The following is a 21,504-nucleotide window of genomic DNA, read 5'->3' on the forward strand; positions in this document are numbered from 1 at the left end:
TGGATGCACCTTTTAGGCAAGACGCATCCAGTAAACACAAACCTCGTGACAGATGGAACGTCATCCGCCTCCGCTCGTGTCATGGTTACGAAGGCTAGGGTGGAAGGGAGAAAAAGAGGAGCTAGTACATGACCTTGTTATGATTGTTTGGGTACTACGTCAATGCGAAGAAAAAGTGGGAGTTGTGGTGACCAGTACTTTGTTTACACATTAGAATGTGAACACTCATTGCTTGCATGACTAATTGTTGGTTAAGACATCATTCTAAACAAAGGACTTCTAATGTGCAATTTCCACTGCTGATCGCATCTCCCACCTCAAAAAATGCATAAGATATTTTAAAAAGAATAATTAGGGGGTTTTAATACCGATCGGCTGCTTTCAGGTGTCCTAGAGCCTTGGTAGTTGAAAACAAAGTCCTGTGTTTTCCTAGCTCTAAAATACCCTTCATAAAAACAGCTTCTTGTAACACCCTCCGAAATTATGTAGGAGCTTTTCATGTCACGATGACCATTAGGGCTAGTTGATTTCAACCGCAAGTTTGAGATATAGATTTACAAGTATGGTGATTAGGGTGTCGCGAACCCTGTTTTTATCTTATGCCTAATATTTTGACCATAGTTTCTAGTGTATAGGATCAAATAACAACTAAAGGTGTTATGGTACACATTGATATGTAAGTGTAATACGATAGTGGTTTATCCCTCGGTTCTGGTGAGGCGCCACTTTTGTACTTTGAATTAGCCCCCTTGTACCTCGCTGGGTGGGCTGGCCTTTTGGGCCATACCAATAGCCCAGACACCTTCTCCGTGCTAAATGTATATATTCTGCACGAGCATTGTGTCTTCTTTCGTCTTCAGGGAGTCTCGGGACGCTACATAAGTAGCTGAATTACAAACTTATATGAGGGCATGGGTGGTGGGGGGCAGAGCTCCATGTCCTCGTCGTAGACATGGAAACGTCAGTGTATTTAAGACACCAAAAAACAAGCACTATTCTATCGTATTGTAACGTCCCAGGACTCCCTGAAGACAAAAGAAGACAAAATATTCGGGGCAGAATATATATTCAGCGCGGAGGTGCCTGCGCTATTAGCACCGCCCAAAAGACCAGCCCACCCAGCGAGGTACAAGGGGGCTAATTCAAAGTACAGAGTGGTGCCTCACCAATGCCGAGGGATAAACCACTATCGTATTACAGTATTGCCAAAAAAGAGGTATGGATGGCTCTTGATGGTGGTGGGAGGGTCGGAGGGTGAGAGGTACGAATGCATGGAGGTGGGAGTAAATTTGGGTGTACCACTCGGCCATAGATTACTAATTGCACTTCCATATTACCTTAAAAATCTTCTATTATTTGTCATACATGAACGAAGTATATTGTAGACGTGTTCGTGAAGTCAAATCCTTCTTTGTTTAGCAATATTAGGTAAACCTGGGTAGGGTTTATTTTAGGTTGGCAGATTAAAGGATACTTTTGTTCCTTTCATTGCACAACTTTGTTAGCTGTGCATGCTTTTATCTTACAATTAAAATTACTGGTCTACTAATGCTTTTCGGTATTTATTATTAAGGTACATTTGTAGTAATGAGTATAACTTTATGTAAAATGGGATTATCTTTGAAAGCTAAAAAATCTCTTGGACAGACCATATTTTGCTTTGATATAAAGCAATCAATTTAATTCGACCCATGCTTTTTGATATGGTACCTTAACTTCTGCTTCTGGATCTCAAATCTGTTATTTTAATTAACGAGTGAAGTCTCTCCCCATTTTAAAGAAACCCGCGAAGGCTTGAGGTCTCTGGATCTCAAATGAAGTCTAGGGGTCAAGGCGTTGTCCGCATTTTACTTGTTGGAGAACGTATGTAATCCTACCTAAGTTTAGTTTCGATTTAGCGTTCGTTGGCAAAACGACACTCATACTGTCGCTTGTGAGTGAAGAATTTTCTCCGAAGGTTAGTCTTTTGGTGAAATCGTACACATTTCCTCCTGACTTTATTTATGCTTTGAATTCAGAATAACTGTTGGTGTTTACAACCTTCTTCCGTTGATACCTCCAATATTATAGTGGTTCATCACTAGATGTTATCCGTTTCCATCCGGACGTATCAAATCACACTTTCCGGTTTTAATACTAGCCTGGTGTGCTAATTTCATAAATCAACAACTGGCTTATCCTACAGGTTCCTGCCCGTTCAGAGGAGATCACGATTCCTGCTTCTGTCACTCCTGAACGCGTCCCAACAGAGATCGTCGATTTTTCATCTCGCGTGCAGACTCGTGATCAACTAGTGACTGAAATTAGACAAGCTTCTGTCATTTGTCTCGTCTACGCTCTTAACGATGATAATTTTGTGCAGCATGTAAGAATGTCACTTCCCAGTCCTTGTGCTCTTTAGCTAATCATATGTTTCTTATGGTACCAGTAAATATTCTCCTTTTTAGCTAACTGTTCAGTGGTTGCCGTTGATTCGTTCCTGCTTTACTGAAAGTGAGACAAAGGTTCCTGTGGTTCTAGTCGGCAATAAATCAGATCTTGTGGAGAATAGTAAAATGGAGGTGAGTTCCTTTTTTTCAATTACATCGTTATCAATTGACACTTATCCAACTCGCCTTTTAGCAAGTTCTTCCACTAATGGAACGCTTTCCTGAAATCGAAACTTGCATTGAGTGCTCGGCGAAATCACTCCGCAACCTCAGCGAGGCTTTTTGGTTCGCCCAAAAAGCTGTTCTTTATCCTACTGCTCCTCTCTATCATGCTGAAAGCAAGGAGGTACGTTCCTTTAAGTTTGAACGTATTTCTCCTCTTATTACGTTTTTGATAGTTTCTATTCTTATTTGAAGTTCTTGCTGCACAATGCGGCTGTGGATGCATGTCGTATTTTATTGCTGTTCAGTTCGTAATTCGCTGCAGAAAAGCCAATGTTCCTTACCAAAACCGCATTATCAATACATGGACGTGTATCTAAGCCTTCAAATCTTTTAGCCTGATTTGATGCACTGTCCTGAGGCTTACGACTTCTCCCACTTTTGTGGCTGTTTTGCGAAGTTACCCCCTCAGTTTTACTCCCACCAGGTCTGCTGGCTTTCTTATGAATTTAGAGTTATGCTTGTAGGAAAATTACTTCTGTAAGAGATTTTCCGAGCCCAGTAACTATTTTTCTCTAACTACATCTGGTGTTGGCTCATTTTAACCTCTTCTCTTGGTTAAACCCCCGGTGAATAGCATGATTTCCTTTTATCTCCAGATGAAAGTATGACTATATTTTGTCCATAGTGAAGTGATAACAACCGTTGCACCTTTTTCGTTGCTTTCGGAGCTATTGTGCTATGAAATGAAGCTGAAAATTCGATACTCTACTTATATTTCAGTCACATAGTAGTGGATTTGGTCATTTTCTCAACTTATGAAGTGGAAAGATTGAATAAGCAAAACAAATTGGGGACTTTAGGTTCATCTCAGCTGGTTCATGGCTTTGGAAAGGTGAGTGCTAGGAGTTACTTGTGCGTGTGAATATGACATTCTTACCCGACGGTGATTGATGGAGGGCATTACTCTCTGCTCCTGCCCCTCACCACACAAAACTGGGTACTAACATTAATATCATCTTGGTTGTAGATAACAAGCACTCTGCGACCATTCCAATTCTTCATTTACCTTTTTGCAGTTTTTGCTTCGGAAAAAGCTACCACTCAATCGGGGACTGTGAGATAGAAGAAAGAGGTGCTCAATTTTTTAAGTCAAGAGTCTCACTTATAGTAAATCAAAGTATGGTAACTGTGTCAGCAGCCCATGTTTTCACTGAGTTTCATCATCTCCTGCAGCAGACGTCTCTTTGGTTATTTGAGATTCGATGATATTGGTCATAGGCTACACTTCATAGTTCACCAACGCATCAAGGAATAAGGAGACACGCCAGTTGTCAAAAGACCACCGCCAAAGTATGTTGCTTTAACGACTCCATAGACACTATGGAGAAGAGGAAATGTGCTAATTGTGACGTTAGAACTGGCACTAATATCTCTCACTAGAAATGCCAATTTGTTTTCGTGTACCTATCAATGTAATAGGGAGGTTGCTTGCTGTTGCAAGCTGACGTTGCAGGAAACAATCTGGGAGGATTGAAGGCTATCCTCAAATGGGTGACATTTTTGGGTCTTATAGTGGCTAACTTAACTTATTGCTAGTTATAAAATCCCACTATTGGAAAATAAACGATTCACACTCATTTTGCAACCTTCCTAACCTATCAGTTGTACCATGTGCGCATGATTTTTTGCCTGAAAAGTAAATAGTTTGTGTAAAGTTTGAGTTTGGACAAAGAACAGAACGACTGTAAGTAGATAGGTTTTTTAACTTCGGATCAATTGGCCTGGTCTATTTGCCTGTTACCTTAACATTTATTAATGCAGGAATTTTTAATTGAGCTCTCTGCTTTAAATCCCATAAGGTGACTTGTTTTGATTCCACTTTCACTAGGCTCATTTCGATTGAAGTGGGAGGAGATGAACTTTTCTGTAGCGTTTTTGCTTCCTTCGTCAAAGTTTAAATCGTATCTTACGTATTCTGCTGCACTTCCGTCAATTTAGTACTTCTGAACTAAGTGCATAGGGTGTGGATGCTCATAGATGAATTTGTTAAAACGACACTGAAGAGTCAGAGACTGCAGCCTTGAACAGTGAAATTAGGGGTTTTCCCAGTCCTTTAATAGATTCCCAAATGTAACGTGGTGAACTCAACTGGAATGACAAATATATGCAGAACTAGAGTAGGATTATACAAGGTAGAACTGGCGTGGAAGATAGAGGTTTCTTGCGGTCACTGCGTATAAATGCACACATCTCGTCTTCAATCAGTGATTTGGGTCGTTAATTTTGCTACTGATTTCTATTGTTGCTTGTACTGTGGCTGCGGTATAAAAGCTGAAAAGCAGTGCATGATTCTAGCGCCCGAGTTGCTCCCGAATGCATAGGTGGGGAACATAGGTGACACTGAAAGATGAATGTATCATATGATCAGAGCAGCATGTGACGTGGAGGATAAAGGCCTCTTTCCGTTGTGCTGAAGCTAACTCCGGAATGTGTGTGCGCCCTGACCCGGATATTTCGCATCTGCGACGTGGACAACGATGGCTACCTTTCGGACAAGGAACTGGAAGCCTTTCAGGAGCGCTGCTTTGCCATCCCTCTCACTGCTCAGTCCCTCCTCGATGTTAAGCAACTCATCCGTAACTCTACCCCCGGTGGTGTCACTGTCAGTGGTGTCACGCTCAGGGGTGAGTGTATGCATATGTGCGTAACACAACTACTTATATTCGTCTTAATACCTCGTGTTCTGGCCCATCAATGTTTAGCCGTTGTCCTTGTCCCGTCACTATCTTGGATCTGAGGTAGTACTTTGGATTACTCATAGTTTCGTATTCGCACTAACCACTTATATGCAACAGTCCTAATTTTTAATTATGTTTTTCGTTTACAAGTGGCCAATTGTGGAGGTAAAGCAGTTAACTCAAGATCGTCTATTGCTCAATTTGCATACGACAACTACTTCTATGCATCCAGCTTTTAAATGTACCAAAAATGCATATGGCTAGGTCTAGAAAACAAATCACATGAGGCTGAAAATGCTCTCATTGCCACATAAAAAGAGTCGCAAATGCGGTTTCATTGCATACTTTTCTTGCCTTGTTTTGACCGTCGTCCGTTGTGTTTTATGTGAAATTGAAACCAATTTGGAGGCACGACAGACTTCATAATTACTGTACACCACCAAACTAGAACGTTGCTAACTTCCTTAGTGATGATGCGTCTCTAAATTTATCTTTCTCAAGTTCCTAAATGCTACAGTTGTTATTAGGTGGACTGTACTAGAAAGGTATTCACTTTAAAAGTGCTGCTTGCGATTGACTGACGTTCTGCAGCCAGAAGATATCACATGTCGACCGATTTTCGTATCTAAGTATAAAATCAGTGTAGGTAATGTTCACAAGCTACTGTGTTTATAGTAATATTCTGAGTAGTTTTTCATGGATGACTATCAATCATCCATGGAAAAACTGCCATTATTGCAGAAATTGTGTTTGGGTAATTTCCAAAAGCCGGCAAAATTTCGGTGGCCCTTCTGTTGTGAATCCACACAGGCTTGACTGCAGGTTATGACGTTTTGGTATAATACACACTTGTCAAAATTGGGATTGTTGTTTGGTGTGGTTTTGCTAACGGTGCTGAGAATGTGGCCCCTGAGGATTGCAGGGCAAGGATATCTTGTCCCCGGATCATAGTCATAAGTCATTGCGTTCATGCCAATGCCGTTGGCATTTCCTCAAGGTTGATTTTATTGCACACAAGTCTGCTCTTGTTACATTACCAGACGTTAACTTGAACTAGAAACTGGGGTTAGTGGTGAGATTTAATCTCGACCTAAACAGCCATTCTGTTGTGAGGCTTCGCGGATTCAGCTGTCCTCAGTGCCACTAAAAATATAATACGGCGCACAAATTGGAAGCAGATTCGTCACAAGCCTACAAAAGAGGACGGAAAGCAGAATTGCAGGCGATGAAAAAGTTCCCCATTGTGGAATCCACTCCTAATATTAATAGCACTTTTAAATAGTGGCTGCTCCTTTTTGTCCCTGTTTGTTTCAGTTTTTGAGTGAATGTCTGACCGGAAAAGACCTTGAACTCGGCCTTATAGATTTTCACCTCACTTTATCTAGGGTTACCACCTAGGTCAGGTTAGCTGGTACTCCCTAAACCAACATTTGTATGTATTCAGTAGTATTTCTTGACCGATTTCAGTGATGTGTTAAATCACGCGCTCTCATTGACAACTCTCAACTGTCTTTATTTACCATTCCTTGTTTATTTTTACAAGTAAATGTTAATTTTGTATGCATTGTACTACTCTCCCTGATTCCCCTTAATTTCCAGTGTTATACACTAAAAGAGGAATTTAAACTTTTTTATTTGATTGTGCCATTTTTGCTTGTTCGTGAATAACGTTTTGAAGATACTTAAGAAATCTTCACAGTCATAATTGTTGAAAAAGAGCAATCGGAGCACGGGAGTTTAAATGAGCCACGCCCCAGTGTAAGATTTGGTCTTGACTCAGCTTCATACGTTATTGTCGTTTTCGTTCTTCCAAGCAATGATAAATGCTTTGTTGAATTAGCACCTATCTCCCCTTCGAAGTTAACGGTTCAGTACCTCCTCTGAAGGCGATGAAAATTTTGGTCAAGTCTACATTATCTGGGAAGGTCGTGGCCACTACCGGACAAATAGTTTTCGGACTATCAACTTTTCCTTCACTTCTTTTACGGTGAAAAGGTGATTCCCTAATTTATTGTTTCCTGACTGACTTGTGATAAGAGATAACTTGTGTACTTCAATGTTGAATGAAAGGACATGTCATGGTTTCCTTCAAGCGATTCACTCACGACCCATCCGCTTGCAACCAAAAGACTACTTGTTTTGTATGTGTGGAGGCTGAGTCCGGAATTATTCACATGCTAAAGGTCATGGAATTACGCATGAGATCTACCTATTCGATATGATGGAACTAGCGCGGGCAAGAAGACTGTCATTTTGAAAAACAGCCGAAAGAAGATTCTATTATTAGAATCCACGATTACTGCTGCTGTGGATCTCACCTATGAGGTTATCTGAACTTTAAACGGGGTGGAGGACGCTGTTTCAGCCTTATTCTCCACGTTCCCCTCATCTACGTCTCTCCAAAAGATTATTTTCACCTTTTCTTGACAAAGGATTGTGTGTAAGCCGAAACAGCAACAGCCTTGTGACTCGTTAAGAAGGGATGCAGGAGTGTTTCAACTAGTAAAATGCTTTAATACGCTTTCCGAAACCGTCCAATTTTTGCCCTTAAAAATTCAATTAGCTTATTTGATTCCCCTATATTTCGTGTGGATTCGTCAAACTTATATCTAATTTAAATATACTGTACTGTGCTCATGATTTTGACACAATGAATGCCCTCACTTCTATCTAAATGATGTTGTCGCTACCCTTGGTTGATCACACCTTTACGTTGATCTGATATTTTGGAACACATGTTTAATCATTAGTTGAGAAGAATTGTTCCATGAAATAAGATTTATGCTGTAGGTAATATTTCAGCCAAAAGGCTTTAGTAACGCATATTCTTCAGCGCGTTCAAGTTGCGATGAATCGAGCAACGTCCTGGTGGCTTGCTTTAGACCGCATTCTAAAGGTAATCAGTGTAGGTTAAATTTGACCTCTTAGAGGCGCACCTATAGGATCGCAATTGTGACTGGAGAGAGTCACTGCGAAATTACGATGTCGTCTCCTGCAAAAGTGTTCTTTTTGTTCGTATTTCGCTATTTGGACAGTAGTGTAATTGCCTTATGGTTGGGTATGAATTGTTACTAATTTCCTCGTAAGTAGTTGTTATGGCTACCTCTTGCCTTCCCCTTTGCATCATTAGGTTTCCTCTTCCTGCACATGATCTTCATTCGCAAAGGGCGCCATGAGACGACGTGGGCGGTGCTGCGTCAGTTTGGTTATGATAATCATCTGCGCCTCTCACACGACTTCCTCTATCCCAAACTAGTAGTTCCATCAGACTGTTCTACCGAACTATCTCCAGCTGGCATCCACTTTCTCCACACTATTTTTACCAAATATGATCTCGTGAGTGTGATTCAAATTTAAATAGTGTTTGGTGCACTCACTTGATGACAATTTTAACGACTGGTTCGATTAATGGTGACACCGTTGTCATTATCCTTTTTCATCGAATTATAGTTGAAATTCGTCTGCAACATTTCGTTAGCTCCTTATTATTTGCCACTCATTTTATGATGTTAGCTGTTTTCTCCAACCGCAACAAGCTTTCATCCAATGTTTCTAATTATGAGAAACTAATATCATCGAAGATTATCAGTTAGTGTCCATTCATTTTGGTAAACTTTGAATTTAGGGTTCTGCAAGCTAATTTAATGTGATAGTGCACGAAAGTGGACGCCTTTACTTCACCTAGACTAGACACATGCTCGATCCTGAAATTGTCTTCGAAAGAACGTCATTTTGGGGCTGATTAAATCTGATTATCCCTCCGTCATTCTAATTTCAATGTTTTCATGTTCTCTTAAGGTCAATTCCAGTCTAGAATGGCTTTGGCATCAATGTTTTCTGAGCATGACTTCTACCTCCTTTAAAACCTGCTAATATTCTGCGTTTTGTGCGCATTAGTTGATTTGTTGATAGTGGTGGAGATTGATAAATGTGCAGTTTACAAGTAATCAAACATCTAAAATTTAATGTTTGCTTGTTGCCTAAACCGTGTTACCTAAGAATTTCAAGATAGTGGCTATTTATTGGTATTCTTGCTCCTGTGCTGAAAAGTGATAAAAAATCGACTGTTTCACGACAATGCTTTTAAGAACTTTCCGTCATTTACTGACCAAATGTGCTCCCTTTACCACATCATCCCTTGTAACATTTAGAAATCGAATTGTTTTTAACTCCTCAACTATGTTTACGAAATTCATACCTTAAGATGAGAACAATTCTGTATGCAAAAGTTTTCATACACCACTTAATGTGGTCCAGGCATAGTGTAATTGGTTAAGGAAATCCTTCACCAAAGAAGAGACCATGAAACGAGGACAAAATTGACAAGGAAGCGGCGGACATGTTTGACGCGGAGGCGATTGAAGTGCATTTTTAATGAACAGCAGCATCCTTGATGGGAGTAATGTGGTTATTCTATTTCTTGAATACTTTTAAAATTCCCTATTCTCGATGCTTGTCATAGTTGATGTATTCCGTCGTATAGCAGTTGGTGGTGCACAATGGTAAGGAGTTCAGACCAGATGTATACACTGCAAATGGGAATACATGTCACCTACTCCTCAGTAGCCAGAGAACAATGAGTATGCACACACACTGTATCACGGAGATCGTAAATGAAGACAATGACTTTGTGCTTTGTCAAGTCTATTTCACAGCCCCACTTTGAGTTGTTTTGTTTTTATGTGCTAGGCACTTCTGACTCTTTACAGCCCACGAACGTCCCAGAGGCAGGCGGTAGGCCATTGCCTTCACTCATTGGATGTTTTATGCCCTAAAAAAGTGGTCAAATAAATATCTTCATGCGTATCTAGTATCTCTCGGTTTCCCGATCTCTTACTGACTCTTTAGGAAAAGATTCTTCATGTATTTTTCAAGTAAAGGTGAAGGCTGGAGGCGTTTTAATGTCAGTAGGCTTTTCAAAATTCAAAGAAGATGAATGGTAGCGCTTGTGGCATGGTATGGTAGAAGTCTATGAATGGCTTTGCTGTAGCGATTCAAAGGAAGTCGAAGGCTAGAGACATGACTGCTTTGACTAGTTAAGGCAAACATCCACTCAATGCGTGGTCCTCGATTTTGTGCCAAGCCTCCGTTGCATGATGCTTTTAATGAAGAGAAAAGCATTTTTCACCTCACCCCCCCTCCACCACCTGCTTAAGCCCTCCTTGCAAAACAGTCACCCATCTGCAAATGAGCTTTCGTAGGTTTCCTATCCATCTAATATGGTATTGTTTCCTCCGCTTTGAGTCGACTAATGCTATAAAGGAAAAGTCTCTCTGCCAATATCATCAAAGCATAATTTCAGAATAAGTTGAAAATGGGAACTGGGTTTCGTTTAACGCGTCGCTTTAAATAAAACTGTTCAAACTCCGTGTTTTCCTCAAATGCTAGAGTTCCTACCCACCTTGCTTCTTCCCTCACCCTGTGACCAACAATACTGTAATGTTTGAAGAAATTTCCTGCTTAACCCTTCTGCATCGAGGTTTTTACGACTTGCATAAAAAGTAGCCATGAATTATTTCGTGAAAAGATTTCACCTAGGTATGCTTTAAAATCCGGTAGAAATAGTCTAAATTCCCTTGTTTTTCCGTGAAACCGCCACCCCGAGAGACCAAAACAGAGCGGTGTGTTTCAAGAAGTTGGCTCAGATGTTGATGGTATATCTGCTTCCAAATGGGCATTCCTTATAACGCCATGGGCTGTGGAATATCACCTTTACCCTGCATTTTATTGAAACACTGGCCGTGGGCTGTCGCACTCCCCTCAATAAATTAAATCTTCGTTTTGCACCTCCCACAGGACGGTGACGAGTGTCTAAGCCCAACGGAAGTGGCCGAGCTGCTGGCCACGTGTCCCCAGGAGGAGGGCGTCCGACTGTCCGGCAGCGGTAGTGCTGGCGTCGGCTTGGAGGACTTCGGCCTCTGCGTAGAGACCAACTCTAAGGGCTGGATTACGCGCCGTGGCTTCATGGCCCACTGGGCGTAAGTCCCCGTTCTCTCACATAAATTGAGGGGCATTCGGTCCCACCACTTTTGCCGTCACCGCCAGATGGTAGTTGATCGACCTCATCGTTGAGAGAGGGGAGAAGCGAGAGGAGTGGCGTCATATTGAGAGGGGTGGTGAACACAAACTCTCATCTTTGATTTGATGTGAGCGCCTGGCCTCCCCCCATTACCGCCCCGCAAATAGGGGCTTGGATGACTAATATTAATCAGTCGGCTACATCTCCCCTATGCTAAAAGGACTGGCCTTTCGGAGTAAAAGAAGGCTAATAGTGCACTGGCGTTGTGGCATTCACTTTATTCGAATTACAGAGTTCCCAGTTGCGTTGCATGTTGATAGCTGGATCAATCAAAAAGGATTGGAAAAAGATACACCTTGCCCTAGCTTTCGATATGGTACTTTGGTCCCCATGTTGATTCAGTGTTTCGTCGTTTAGTCCTTGGGCAATAAATGTTTGTAGTGTTAATTTGAAAAACCAATTATTTTTGGAATAGAAGTTTGCGGCTTTGGAAATGACTTGCAGAAATTAGTTTGAGTTTTTGATTTCCTTGAACTCTTTTGGAGTTTTTTAGTGTATCCTATTCATTTTTATTGCTTCCTGTGTTGTCACTATATCACCGTCCCTTGTGGACGGCAAACTGGTATGAACAGGCTTTGGTGACTTTGGAACGAGAATGAAACTTGCACGAATTTCATCCTTTGTTCAAGAATTATGACCCTCACCTTGGTTCACATTTAATGTCGAGTTTTACGTGTCACCCGATTTTGCTGATGTGTTGATGCATAAACCCACGAATGAGAGTCGCAAAGTTCTTCAGGGCTTTTGTTTGGTTCAATCTCTAATGAAAGATAAGTGCATGAAACGTTGTTGAACTCCTCAACATCTCTCATCGTCTTCCGTATACTTACCCTCCAATTTACACAGAATCTTCGTCCTTGTGAATAGATTTCGTTCACTTCAGATGGAAGACTCGTAGTAAATCTCTTGAGACTTTTCTGATTTTTATAATCTCCGCTCATTTTGAAATTAAATGCTCTTCCATCCCCATAGTAATTTGTTTTCCTTTCTGCCCCAAAATAGACTGACGACTCTGCTAGAACCCAGCCAAGCTCTGGAATACTTGGCCTACTTAGGTTTCACCTACCAGACAGGGGCGTGTCTCCCACCCGATGGGGATTACCTGCCTCTAGGGTCAACGACTCCGAGCCCCGGCTTTGACTCCTCTGTCACCAATGAAGACGTGCCCCAGCCTAATCTCTGCAGTTGTCTGGGTAGCTCAGCGGATAGCCTCTTGCGCGGGGTGATGATAACCTCGGAAAGACGCATGGACTATATTCGGGGCCATACCAATCGCACAGTCTTTTACTGTCGAGTTTATGGAGGCAGAAAAGTCGGAAAGGTTTGTCTCATTCGTTTTTTCCACTCTTTGCTGTGGCCACCAACGCACTTTGAAATCTCGCAGGGAAGGGTAGAGATATCAATCTAATAAGGCCCCCCGGAATCGCTCTTTTTTCTTCAAAATATGGAGCTCTTGAGGAATTTGTGTGATTTTTGTGAACCAAATTACTGCTGTAATATTGCTTAAACGGGATTTCCTCTTGTTCCCGCATTCCTTTTTATGTGAGTTAAGCTTTACCAAGAAGATTTATCTGTGTAAGGAATTTTGAAACACCTCAACTCTCACAGTTGCAACGCCGAACTGGGAGCGAGGTTTACTGAAGCAAGGAGCAATACAATGTTCCCTTATAGCTTTGTGCAACTTGTTGGCCCTGGAGACTTATTGGGATCGCCCTTTACCTTTAGCTGGGAAAATTTAATATTGTAATGCTAATGAAGTGTTTAATGATGGTAGTGCCTGCTATCCCACCGGTTCTATCTCGGAAATAAAGCTGTAAGCGTTGGCAGGAATTGCAAGGGATATTTTTAAGGTTTTTAAGGTTGAATTTGGCATTAGGTTCCCAAGCCGTACAGAATTTGCTCTACACATCTTGACAAATTCGCCCTTTCCATTGGGATAACTTTTTTGGTTACGTGTAGTTTGGCAGCGTTATTTCGGAGAGGGTTTAATTTCACGAGGATTTTTTGCTGCGGGCGTACCTACCTTGGTTGGTAGCTTCTAGACCTCATTTTTTATGGCGTAATTTATATGCCTGGTTTTGAATAGTTCGTTTTGATTAATTTTTTAAATTTAAGTATAAATTTCTCCCTATCTTGCCACAGGCCTGGTTTGTTGTACTGCCAACATAGCTTTCCTATCGGGGAGTTCGGTGTGAGGCAATGACGAATCGTCATGATAATCAAACACCCAAGAGCATCCAGGGTAAAATGTTAGGGGTGTCGTGGACTCTCGAACTCGGCACCACTTAAGGAAACTGAGGTTATAATCTCGAGTTTACTAATTTGACTACGTGGTAACTAGCTCGCATTAACTTACTCTTTTTTGCCATTATTCGATAGACATGCCTGCTGCAAGGTCTGCTGGGTCGTGGACTGCGAGGCCGTGGAGGAAATGCAGTGGGTGGAGTAAGCGGGCGGACAGCCCCATGGACGGCGGCGACGGGACTGCCAGTGTGTGGAAAGTTGCGGACACTGCTACTGCACGAGGTGAGTGCAGGCCACGCAGAGCAGATGACAGCGGGCGAAGCTCTCTCCGCAGATGTGGCCTGCCTCCTCTATGATGTCACCGACGCAGACTCCTTCCGCTATGTGGCCAATATCTTTTTGGTATGTACTGTCTATCACACTTCCATACGCATGATTTTCTGTGGCCATTTCTGCTCTTACAATTTGGTTGGTGAATTGCTCGTCTATTTGTCTGATTTATCAGTTACTCACACGCTTGTCTATGGACTCCTGTTTCACCAACTTTTTTGCACCCTCTGAATCAAATCAGTTTAATGTTTGATAACTCACGTATTCACCAACTCACTGGCAATTTGGTTCACTTATTCACGCACTAAATGCACAAAATCCTTCCTCTAGGTGACCTGTTGCTCACTCAGTTTTAATATTCTGCGATCTTTCTGCTTTCTATGTTAGGTCAACCACCTCCCTGTTCAACCATTCAGTTAATTCACTCATCTACCTGTTTATTCATCCACTGCTTCCATTCATTCATACGTTCATCCGTTATATCCTACAATACATTTTCCATCCTTTTAAAGCAGATTTCCCCCTTTTTTGATCAGCACTTTTTTTTCTAAAGGCGAAATAGTCTACGGTATTTTCATTATCCAAGCAATCACTTATTCACTCGACTGCTCATTAACTCGTGCTTTCATTCACTTGCTCATTCCTGGAATCCTACGCTTCAGGTTTATTGCCTCTTTTTATTTTTATTTTCTTTTATGTAAGATAAAATATGTTGGATCCTAGAGGCCGAATAGCCAAAGCTCTTTTCGCGCGAGGCGACTGAATCTGCCAAGGTGGCATCTCTTTTGCCACTTGGCACACCTTTAGCCCCTAAATATGCGTCCTCTTTGTGTTGGGGTAGCTTTCGGCAATTATAAAGTGACACCCTGTCTCTTTGACCTGAATCCTTTTTCGTTTTTTGGCAGGAAGGGTAGGCGCATGCGATTTTTACAGGCGATTGGGTAGACACTTTTTTCCTTTAACCGGTATCTTTACCTTAATCCGCCTCCTTTCATATCTTTAATTTGAGCCCTACAGTGCAATTCAACAACTCAGGATGGAGTGTCTTTATTTCATGAGGAATTTTGGACCCTGGATGTCTATGGTAGCGTAGCAGAACGCAAACCCTCTTTCCACACTTGCATGAGCATTTCACTCGGCCGTTATTCTACCAGCACGTTGATGGCACGAGGTCGTAATATTTGTCTCCCAAGCCTTCCTTTTTTTCGTGACCACTCTGTCCGCAGATTCATGGTTTATAGTACCCTCAGGAGTGAATTGATTACCACGTAATGTGCCTTCATGTTGTTGGCACATGACTTGTCGGTGGTGGACATGTGAGGGCCAAGCGGGGCTATGACTAAGCGTTACACTTTGTTTTAACGTACCCGTCCACTTTCCAACTGGCCAGTACTTTTCCCATGTTTTTAACCACACCTGTCTGGTTGTATTCGGGATTGTGTTTTGCCGACTATTCGCCTATTTGAATTGTGAATCATTCATCCAGGTTGTGGACCACTTCTAAAGCGCCTCTTTTCATTTCTCACACTTCCTTTTTGTTATTACCATGCATAGTAGATAGGTCTTGTACTAAGTAGGGAGAAGCTTTCCATTGTCCGGAAAGCATTTAATTCTAATTCTTTTCATCATATTTGTTGAATGAAGTTGGGGTGCATCCCGTTGACGTTAAGTGGTGTCTTGGACATTGATTAGCCGTCCGTCATTGCTACCCCTTACATGTTCAATCAACAAATTATCGAGTAAATTATGCAACCAAGTGCAAGCCAATGGTGCACTCAAGACTAATAAAGCGTATAAAATCTTATGAAAAAGTGTGTGTCCATATTAGCTTAATAAATAGAGAATGCAAAAATCTGTCCACCCTGTTTAACATCGTACACTACTTTACTGGCTGGAGTAGATAGTCACAATTATCTAAGTCTAATACGAACTCTCCATGATTTCTTCGTCTTCATTCCACGATTTTATTGAGGTCTTCCACAAAATCTACTTACAGTTAAAACTTTAGATGCGGCTTACTAGTGAACTTTTTTGGCTCATGAAGGTTTGCCATCACCACTCTTGGGATGGGACCAAATTCCTGTTGCTCTTTGTTGAACAGTTTGTTTGAAAAATGGTGGATAAGACAGTACGCAAATATTGTTCAATTTTCCAACCTGAGTTACACTCTCGTCATGGAATGAAGACAATCAAAACACTTTAAAATATCAGCATTTCGTTCTGCGAGAAGCTTATTTCTAACGGGCGATTTCAATCTCTAGCAAAAATCATCCACGCGAGGGCCTTGAGACCAAGATAAGGAATAAAGATTATCCACAGGTGGCGACTGTAATAGAAACGAATACATCTTAAGGTCTTGCAAACGCGATTCGAAGTTGAAAAGTCACCGGCGTTTTTTTTCGACTAGAACTATTCATTATGATGGAAGAATGTTTCTTAGTATCAGAGCATTGTTTATAAGATTGGAAGCGTGCGAGGCTGTCAGTGTCTGTCCCAGATGTATTTCCTACCATGACACATAAAAACTGCTTTTGAGCTGAATTAGTTGATTTTTAATTGTTTTTGCAGTTTCCTGTCCCTGCCGTCTTCATCACCCCTTTATTTTTTGACTAGATTCTGTTTTTACACTCGTAAACACCCGTTCAAGCATTTTTAAACTGGGAACCCAGTGAGAGAGTACTTTCGCTCCCCCCGAGTACGATTTGCCAAACTGTTCACTGCAGGTCCCCTTAAACCAGCATAACAAATGGGGAAGGATGGAAATCTCAAGTCTGATTCATTGGCTTGTAGAACTTTTACCGTGGTACTCGCGTCCCCTGTCTCTTCGTTGCTGGCAAGGCGGACCAGATAGGTGTGCTGCAGAATTACTGTCTTGACCCACAGGAGTTCTGCACCAAGTATAATTTGGCCAACCCCCTTCCCTTCTCCTCCTTTGACGTCCGCCCCCGTTTCGTGGAGACCTCAAATGGTGGTTCTGCTACTACTGCCGCCTTTGGTGATGGCCCACGTTATCGGCGCAGCTCTGCGGACACCGTAAAGGCGCGCCCTCTTGTTGCTGCCTCGGGCTCCGCTTTCTGGCTCCCCGACGATTGCCAATCTCCCGAGGCCGGTCCACAGAGGTGTGTAATGTGGTAATTGTAAGATATCAAGTCTAAGCGGTTGCCGGCAGCGATGATGTTCTCACTTCTAAGAATTCCAAGTTGTTTTGGTCAAAAAAACGTAAATTTGACATTCGAAAAGTGATAAATGTCATTGCGGTGATGGATCATTATGCCATTTTCTGGATTGGATTCTGGGATCACATGGCTGACTGTTGTGGGTCGAATTGGTGGCCGTGTGTGGAAGGGCTTTTTACTGTGTTTTTTGATTTCCTCGACTGTTCTAGTTAGGCCAGTTTGCAATAACAGCAACTGGAGGTAATTTACGCCAATGACTAAGAATTTTAAATCAGCTTTAGAGCAAACAATTGCACAGCCCAGATGAAACACGATCAGGTTTCTCCTGGACATTCAGTCAGTGTTTTTACTCTCAACTGGGGCCAACTGAAGCCATTTTTGCGGAAATGTGGGGAGAAGGGGCATTACAAGGCCAAGAGAACAGAGTTTCCGCCTTTTTTAGCGAAAAAAATAATTGAGAATAGTGTAGCTGGCTTTGTTTGAGGCCGTCTTGAGTTCAATTTCCCAAATGTCAGAAACACTTTCAACTTATTTGATCATTAACTTTATATCTTTTGGCCATTTTCCAAATTTCATTATAGTCTCCCCGGTATTTTGTACTTTATAAGTTTCAATTCAAAACTGATTAAACGTTGCACGTCTTCCTGGTCCTGTCTCGTCTCTGCTATACCTATTTTTAAATACTCAAGGCTGTACTACACTCAGTAACGCCAGAATGCTGTGCTGTCGAGGTCTCAATGTCTTAAAGAAGGTCCACAACAGCAGCTCTAGCTTTTGATAATGACACCCAAAATTGTCTCGGTCCTTGATATTTTTATACGAGGCTAGAATAATGTGCCTTGACTATGTTAAAAATATATCGATATCTTTGGTATCAAGAAGGCAAGTATTGCATGAACCTGTCCAGGTATTCCTTTCTGTTGAAGGATTGAAAGATTGAGACATTAGTTTGGAAAAACGTCATGTACCAAATGGGTCCGCGAAGATTTCTACTGAAGTTTTGCAACTATTTCTCAGCCAAGTACTGCATATGAACACGACTTGGTTCTCCAAGTTATGTGAGCCGCAGTCGCATGAACTGTGCCCCTAGCAATTGTTTTTTTTTGAGGTCATGCACGAATTAAAGAATATTTTGTATGTGCTTGAAGACAGACATGCAGTTTGGTCGTTTTAAGTGACTTTTTCTCCCATTTGATGCACTTCCACAGCTTCACGCTGTGAAATTATTGCCTCCGTCGCTTTTGCAACTTGCGTTTTGAATCCTACTGATTCGCATTGTTAAGATAGCCGCGACAAAAACAAAACATCTGGAGGAATGGGGCACTTTTACACTGCTTATGCGAAAAGAACACAAGGTGGGGGGGAACAGGTTGGAACCAGTAGTGTGCCTCGACGACTTAACATTCCCCTTAAATGCGTCAGAACATGTACATTTGTCAAGTCCTTCATCATGGTCATTTCCAAATGCTCTAACAATTGTTGGGCTGATGTGTGGCCCCGGTACAGTCAGTGTGTTTTGGTGTCTGCATACTTCACAAAATCGCCTAATTTTCTCCCATATGCGATCTTTTTGTGGATTGGCTATGACGAAGAGTAGTTTTTTTTAAAAAAACAACTCCGAACTCGAATTAATTTCGTTGATGTGCAACATGGTAGTCGTGCGACCATTCACACTCCCTCACTCCCCTGTATTTATCAACTGGGAAGGTTCTACCCATTTCAGCTACTATTACTTTATCGTAAATAGGGTTTAAAATGGTATATCTGTCTCATTTGATTAATGCATTGCTAGAATCTTGTTACTTTTCACCGCTTGCATAGCTTATTTATGTCCTCTGAGGCATTATGTGACCACTTCAGTACTGTTCAGACTCTCAATCCCTTATTTAATGGTTATTTCCACTTTAAGTGATTAAATTGAGAGCCTGGTGAAACTTGAGTAAGGAAGTTTTATCCGATGCATGGCTAGCAAGGTGGTTTGGATTGTTGTTTATCAAAGGAACTCCAGGAGGGCATCAGATAGCTGTTACCCGTTTCAACCACCACTAACAGTAAATACAGAAGATCCAGGAGTGCAAATCAGGCGGCACTAATAAGTCTCCCTCAAAACACGAAGAAGTCGTAATTAACATTGCGTTTGTTGGATTTTAATAGTTTAACATTAATTCTGGGAGAAAAGGTTGTTATCTCTACCTGACACAAGTGCATTGAATCTAGTCTACCGTGAAAGTAGTTCGCGTTTACATGAGCCCTACTGATCTCCGACCTCACGGTGAAGCGATTTCCATTCACCTCTGACTCGAGCTTAACATTAACGAGCTTCTGGCTTCAAATCTGCTTGATGTCACCTCTTTACTATTTGTGGGTAAGTATTTTTAAGTAATCATCTGTATTTTTGGATTGACTCTAGAAATCAACCGATTGCGGTGTTCTCTTCAAATGGCGATTTTGATTGTTTTTAGGCCATGTAGCTGTAGAGTGTCTGCTCTTCTATCTTCACGTTTTCTCGAAGAGGGCTTACAACTAAAAGGCTTTTGATGTAATGGTGAGAGGTGGTTTAGCGTCAGCAAACAACCCAAAAATCGCTGCGTTTTTATTGCATGAAAGGAAGGAAGATAATCTCTGAAACTTATTGCCAGTAGCCACCACGACCTTCCCAGTTGATGGAACTGTAAATGAGTCGTTTCATCATTCACATTTCAGTGAGGTTATTGGCTCTTGAATCCTGATTTATTTTGGCGTATCAATACTGGGATACGATTCTCGATTTAAATGAGGAATAGAGGTTCTCCCTAAACGCGATGGACACACTTTGGAGTCGTCTATCACAAGAATCAAATAGTTTTAGCTACGTCCATGTAGTATGTTCAGCTGTCGTATTCTACTACTGCACCTTCGCAAAATGATGTGCGAAAGAACGTTCGGAGTCGAGCTATGCTCGCTTCGTAAAGCAGAGAAGCCTCAATCAAATCCACTGGGTTTAACCGACATTTGATGACACGGAGGTTCGGAGTAAAAGGGAAAGATTGCAAAGCACAATAGTGGCGTCAGCCAATACCTCACTTTTATTGGCCAATAAGTCCACCCTAACCTACCTGAACTGAGGTAAACTCGTGTGCCTACATGCCTGTTTCCGCTTTGTAGGAGTAAACGAAACAGTCTTTCACCCCCGGCTACGTCAACGCCAGCCCAACTGTCGCCACAGCCGGCCCAGCAACGTCCCCTCTCGGGCCTACGTGGTCGCTCCTCCACCCCCACGCTCTTGAGCCCATACACCGGCACTGCCGCCCCTGCACGCGAGGTCAAACAGCCCGAGGAGGAGTTTCACCCCGTATACGTGAAACTCACCACCATGGCCAATTACCCGTAAGTGCAGGCCTATCTTCCTCCTTGCCCTCTACCTTACCTGGTGTGGTGTCCGCGATCGGTTGGACGTTGCGGGAACGTCTCCTCCCCGAACTAGACCCCACCTTGTTTCCATTTCTTGGATTTTCTTATAGCGTTACTCATGGCTACCAAGATTGAGATTTCCCATCTTCTGGTCTCTTGGTATCGTCCTCCGACTGCAATCGACTGGACACCATGGCTTGCATTTAGCTTCGCGGCTTTTGATGGTACGGCTTGTTGAATAAGGTGGAACTACGCCAGTGATGGGCGAGCCACAAATTCTGAGCTTGCCATAATTTCCTGTTTGATTTCCTTGCAGTTTGGCGACTAAAGATTTTTGAGGTTATAATTTGATAACCTTACTGGGATATGCGATGGAAATAGCACTGCACACAGCCGTAGTTTAACCCTTCGGTACTAACCTCTTCGTGGCTAGTATAGCCTCCTTACCTATCGTGATTCTGCCCACTCTTGGACCTGTAATGGTGCATCCCCGACCGTTTTTGCATGCATTTTTAGCGAAACTCGAAATTCGCTGCCAAACTAATAAAATCGCTTGATTTCCGACTGAATACTTGGCTGCATACGTATCATTGGTCGTAACGTCAACCCATAAACTACCTCAATATGAGCTCACCACGCGGCACACTTTTTCATCAAAAAGTACCCTCCTGTCAGTCAATTAATGTCTTCCCATCCACTCAAACAAGTGCTCGACCGTCTTCCAATGGACTAGTCGACTAGTTACCCTCCCCTCTCCTTTCCACGACAGACATGCCAGACATCTGGAGCTGGCCCAACCGGACTACGCTTGGAAATTGACCCTGGCGGCGACCATCCTGGCTGGCTTTGGATTCGTGGCCTTTAGGATGGCCAAGCCACACCTGTAGGGCTGTTGGTTCATCCTCCTGCCAAGCCCCCCCCTCCTTCTACTACTGTACAAATACGTTCACCGC

General features: G+C 42.2%; 1 protein-coding gene across 1 annotated transcript; it reads left to right on the forward strand. All coding sequences in view use genetic code 11, as the record gives it.

Moving 5' to 3' along the window:
- Positions 1-1,232: 1,232 nt before the first annotated feature.
- EGR_09307 (Mitochondrial Rho GTPase) lies at positions 1,233-21,438 on the forward strand (the record flags this gene model as incomplete). Its single annotated transcript, XM_024498556.1, has 14 exons — positions 1,233-1,261; positions 1,781-1,863; positions 1,899-1,957; positions 2,186-2,365; positions 2,448-2,561; positions 2,623-2,775; positions 5,071-5,278; positions 8,463-8,668; positions 11,129-11,310; positions 12,414-12,732; positions 13,791-14,057; positions 16,776-17,104; positions 20,306-20,527; positions 21,321-21,438. The coding sequence occupies 14 exons, from the start codon at positions 1,233-1,235 to the stop codon at positions 21,436-21,438; spliced, it is 2,469 nt and encodes an 822-aa protein (XP_024347029.1).
- Positions 21,439-21,504: the final 66 nt, after the last annotated feature.

Source organism: Echinococcus granulosus, assembly GCF_000524195.1.
Source record: "Echinococcus granulosus chromosome Unknown EG_S00142, whole genome shotgun sequence".
NCBI classification, from domain to species: domain Eukaryota; kingdom Metazoa; phylum Platyhelminthes; class Cestoda; order Cyclophyllidea; family Taeniidae; genus Echinococcus; species Echinococcus granulosus.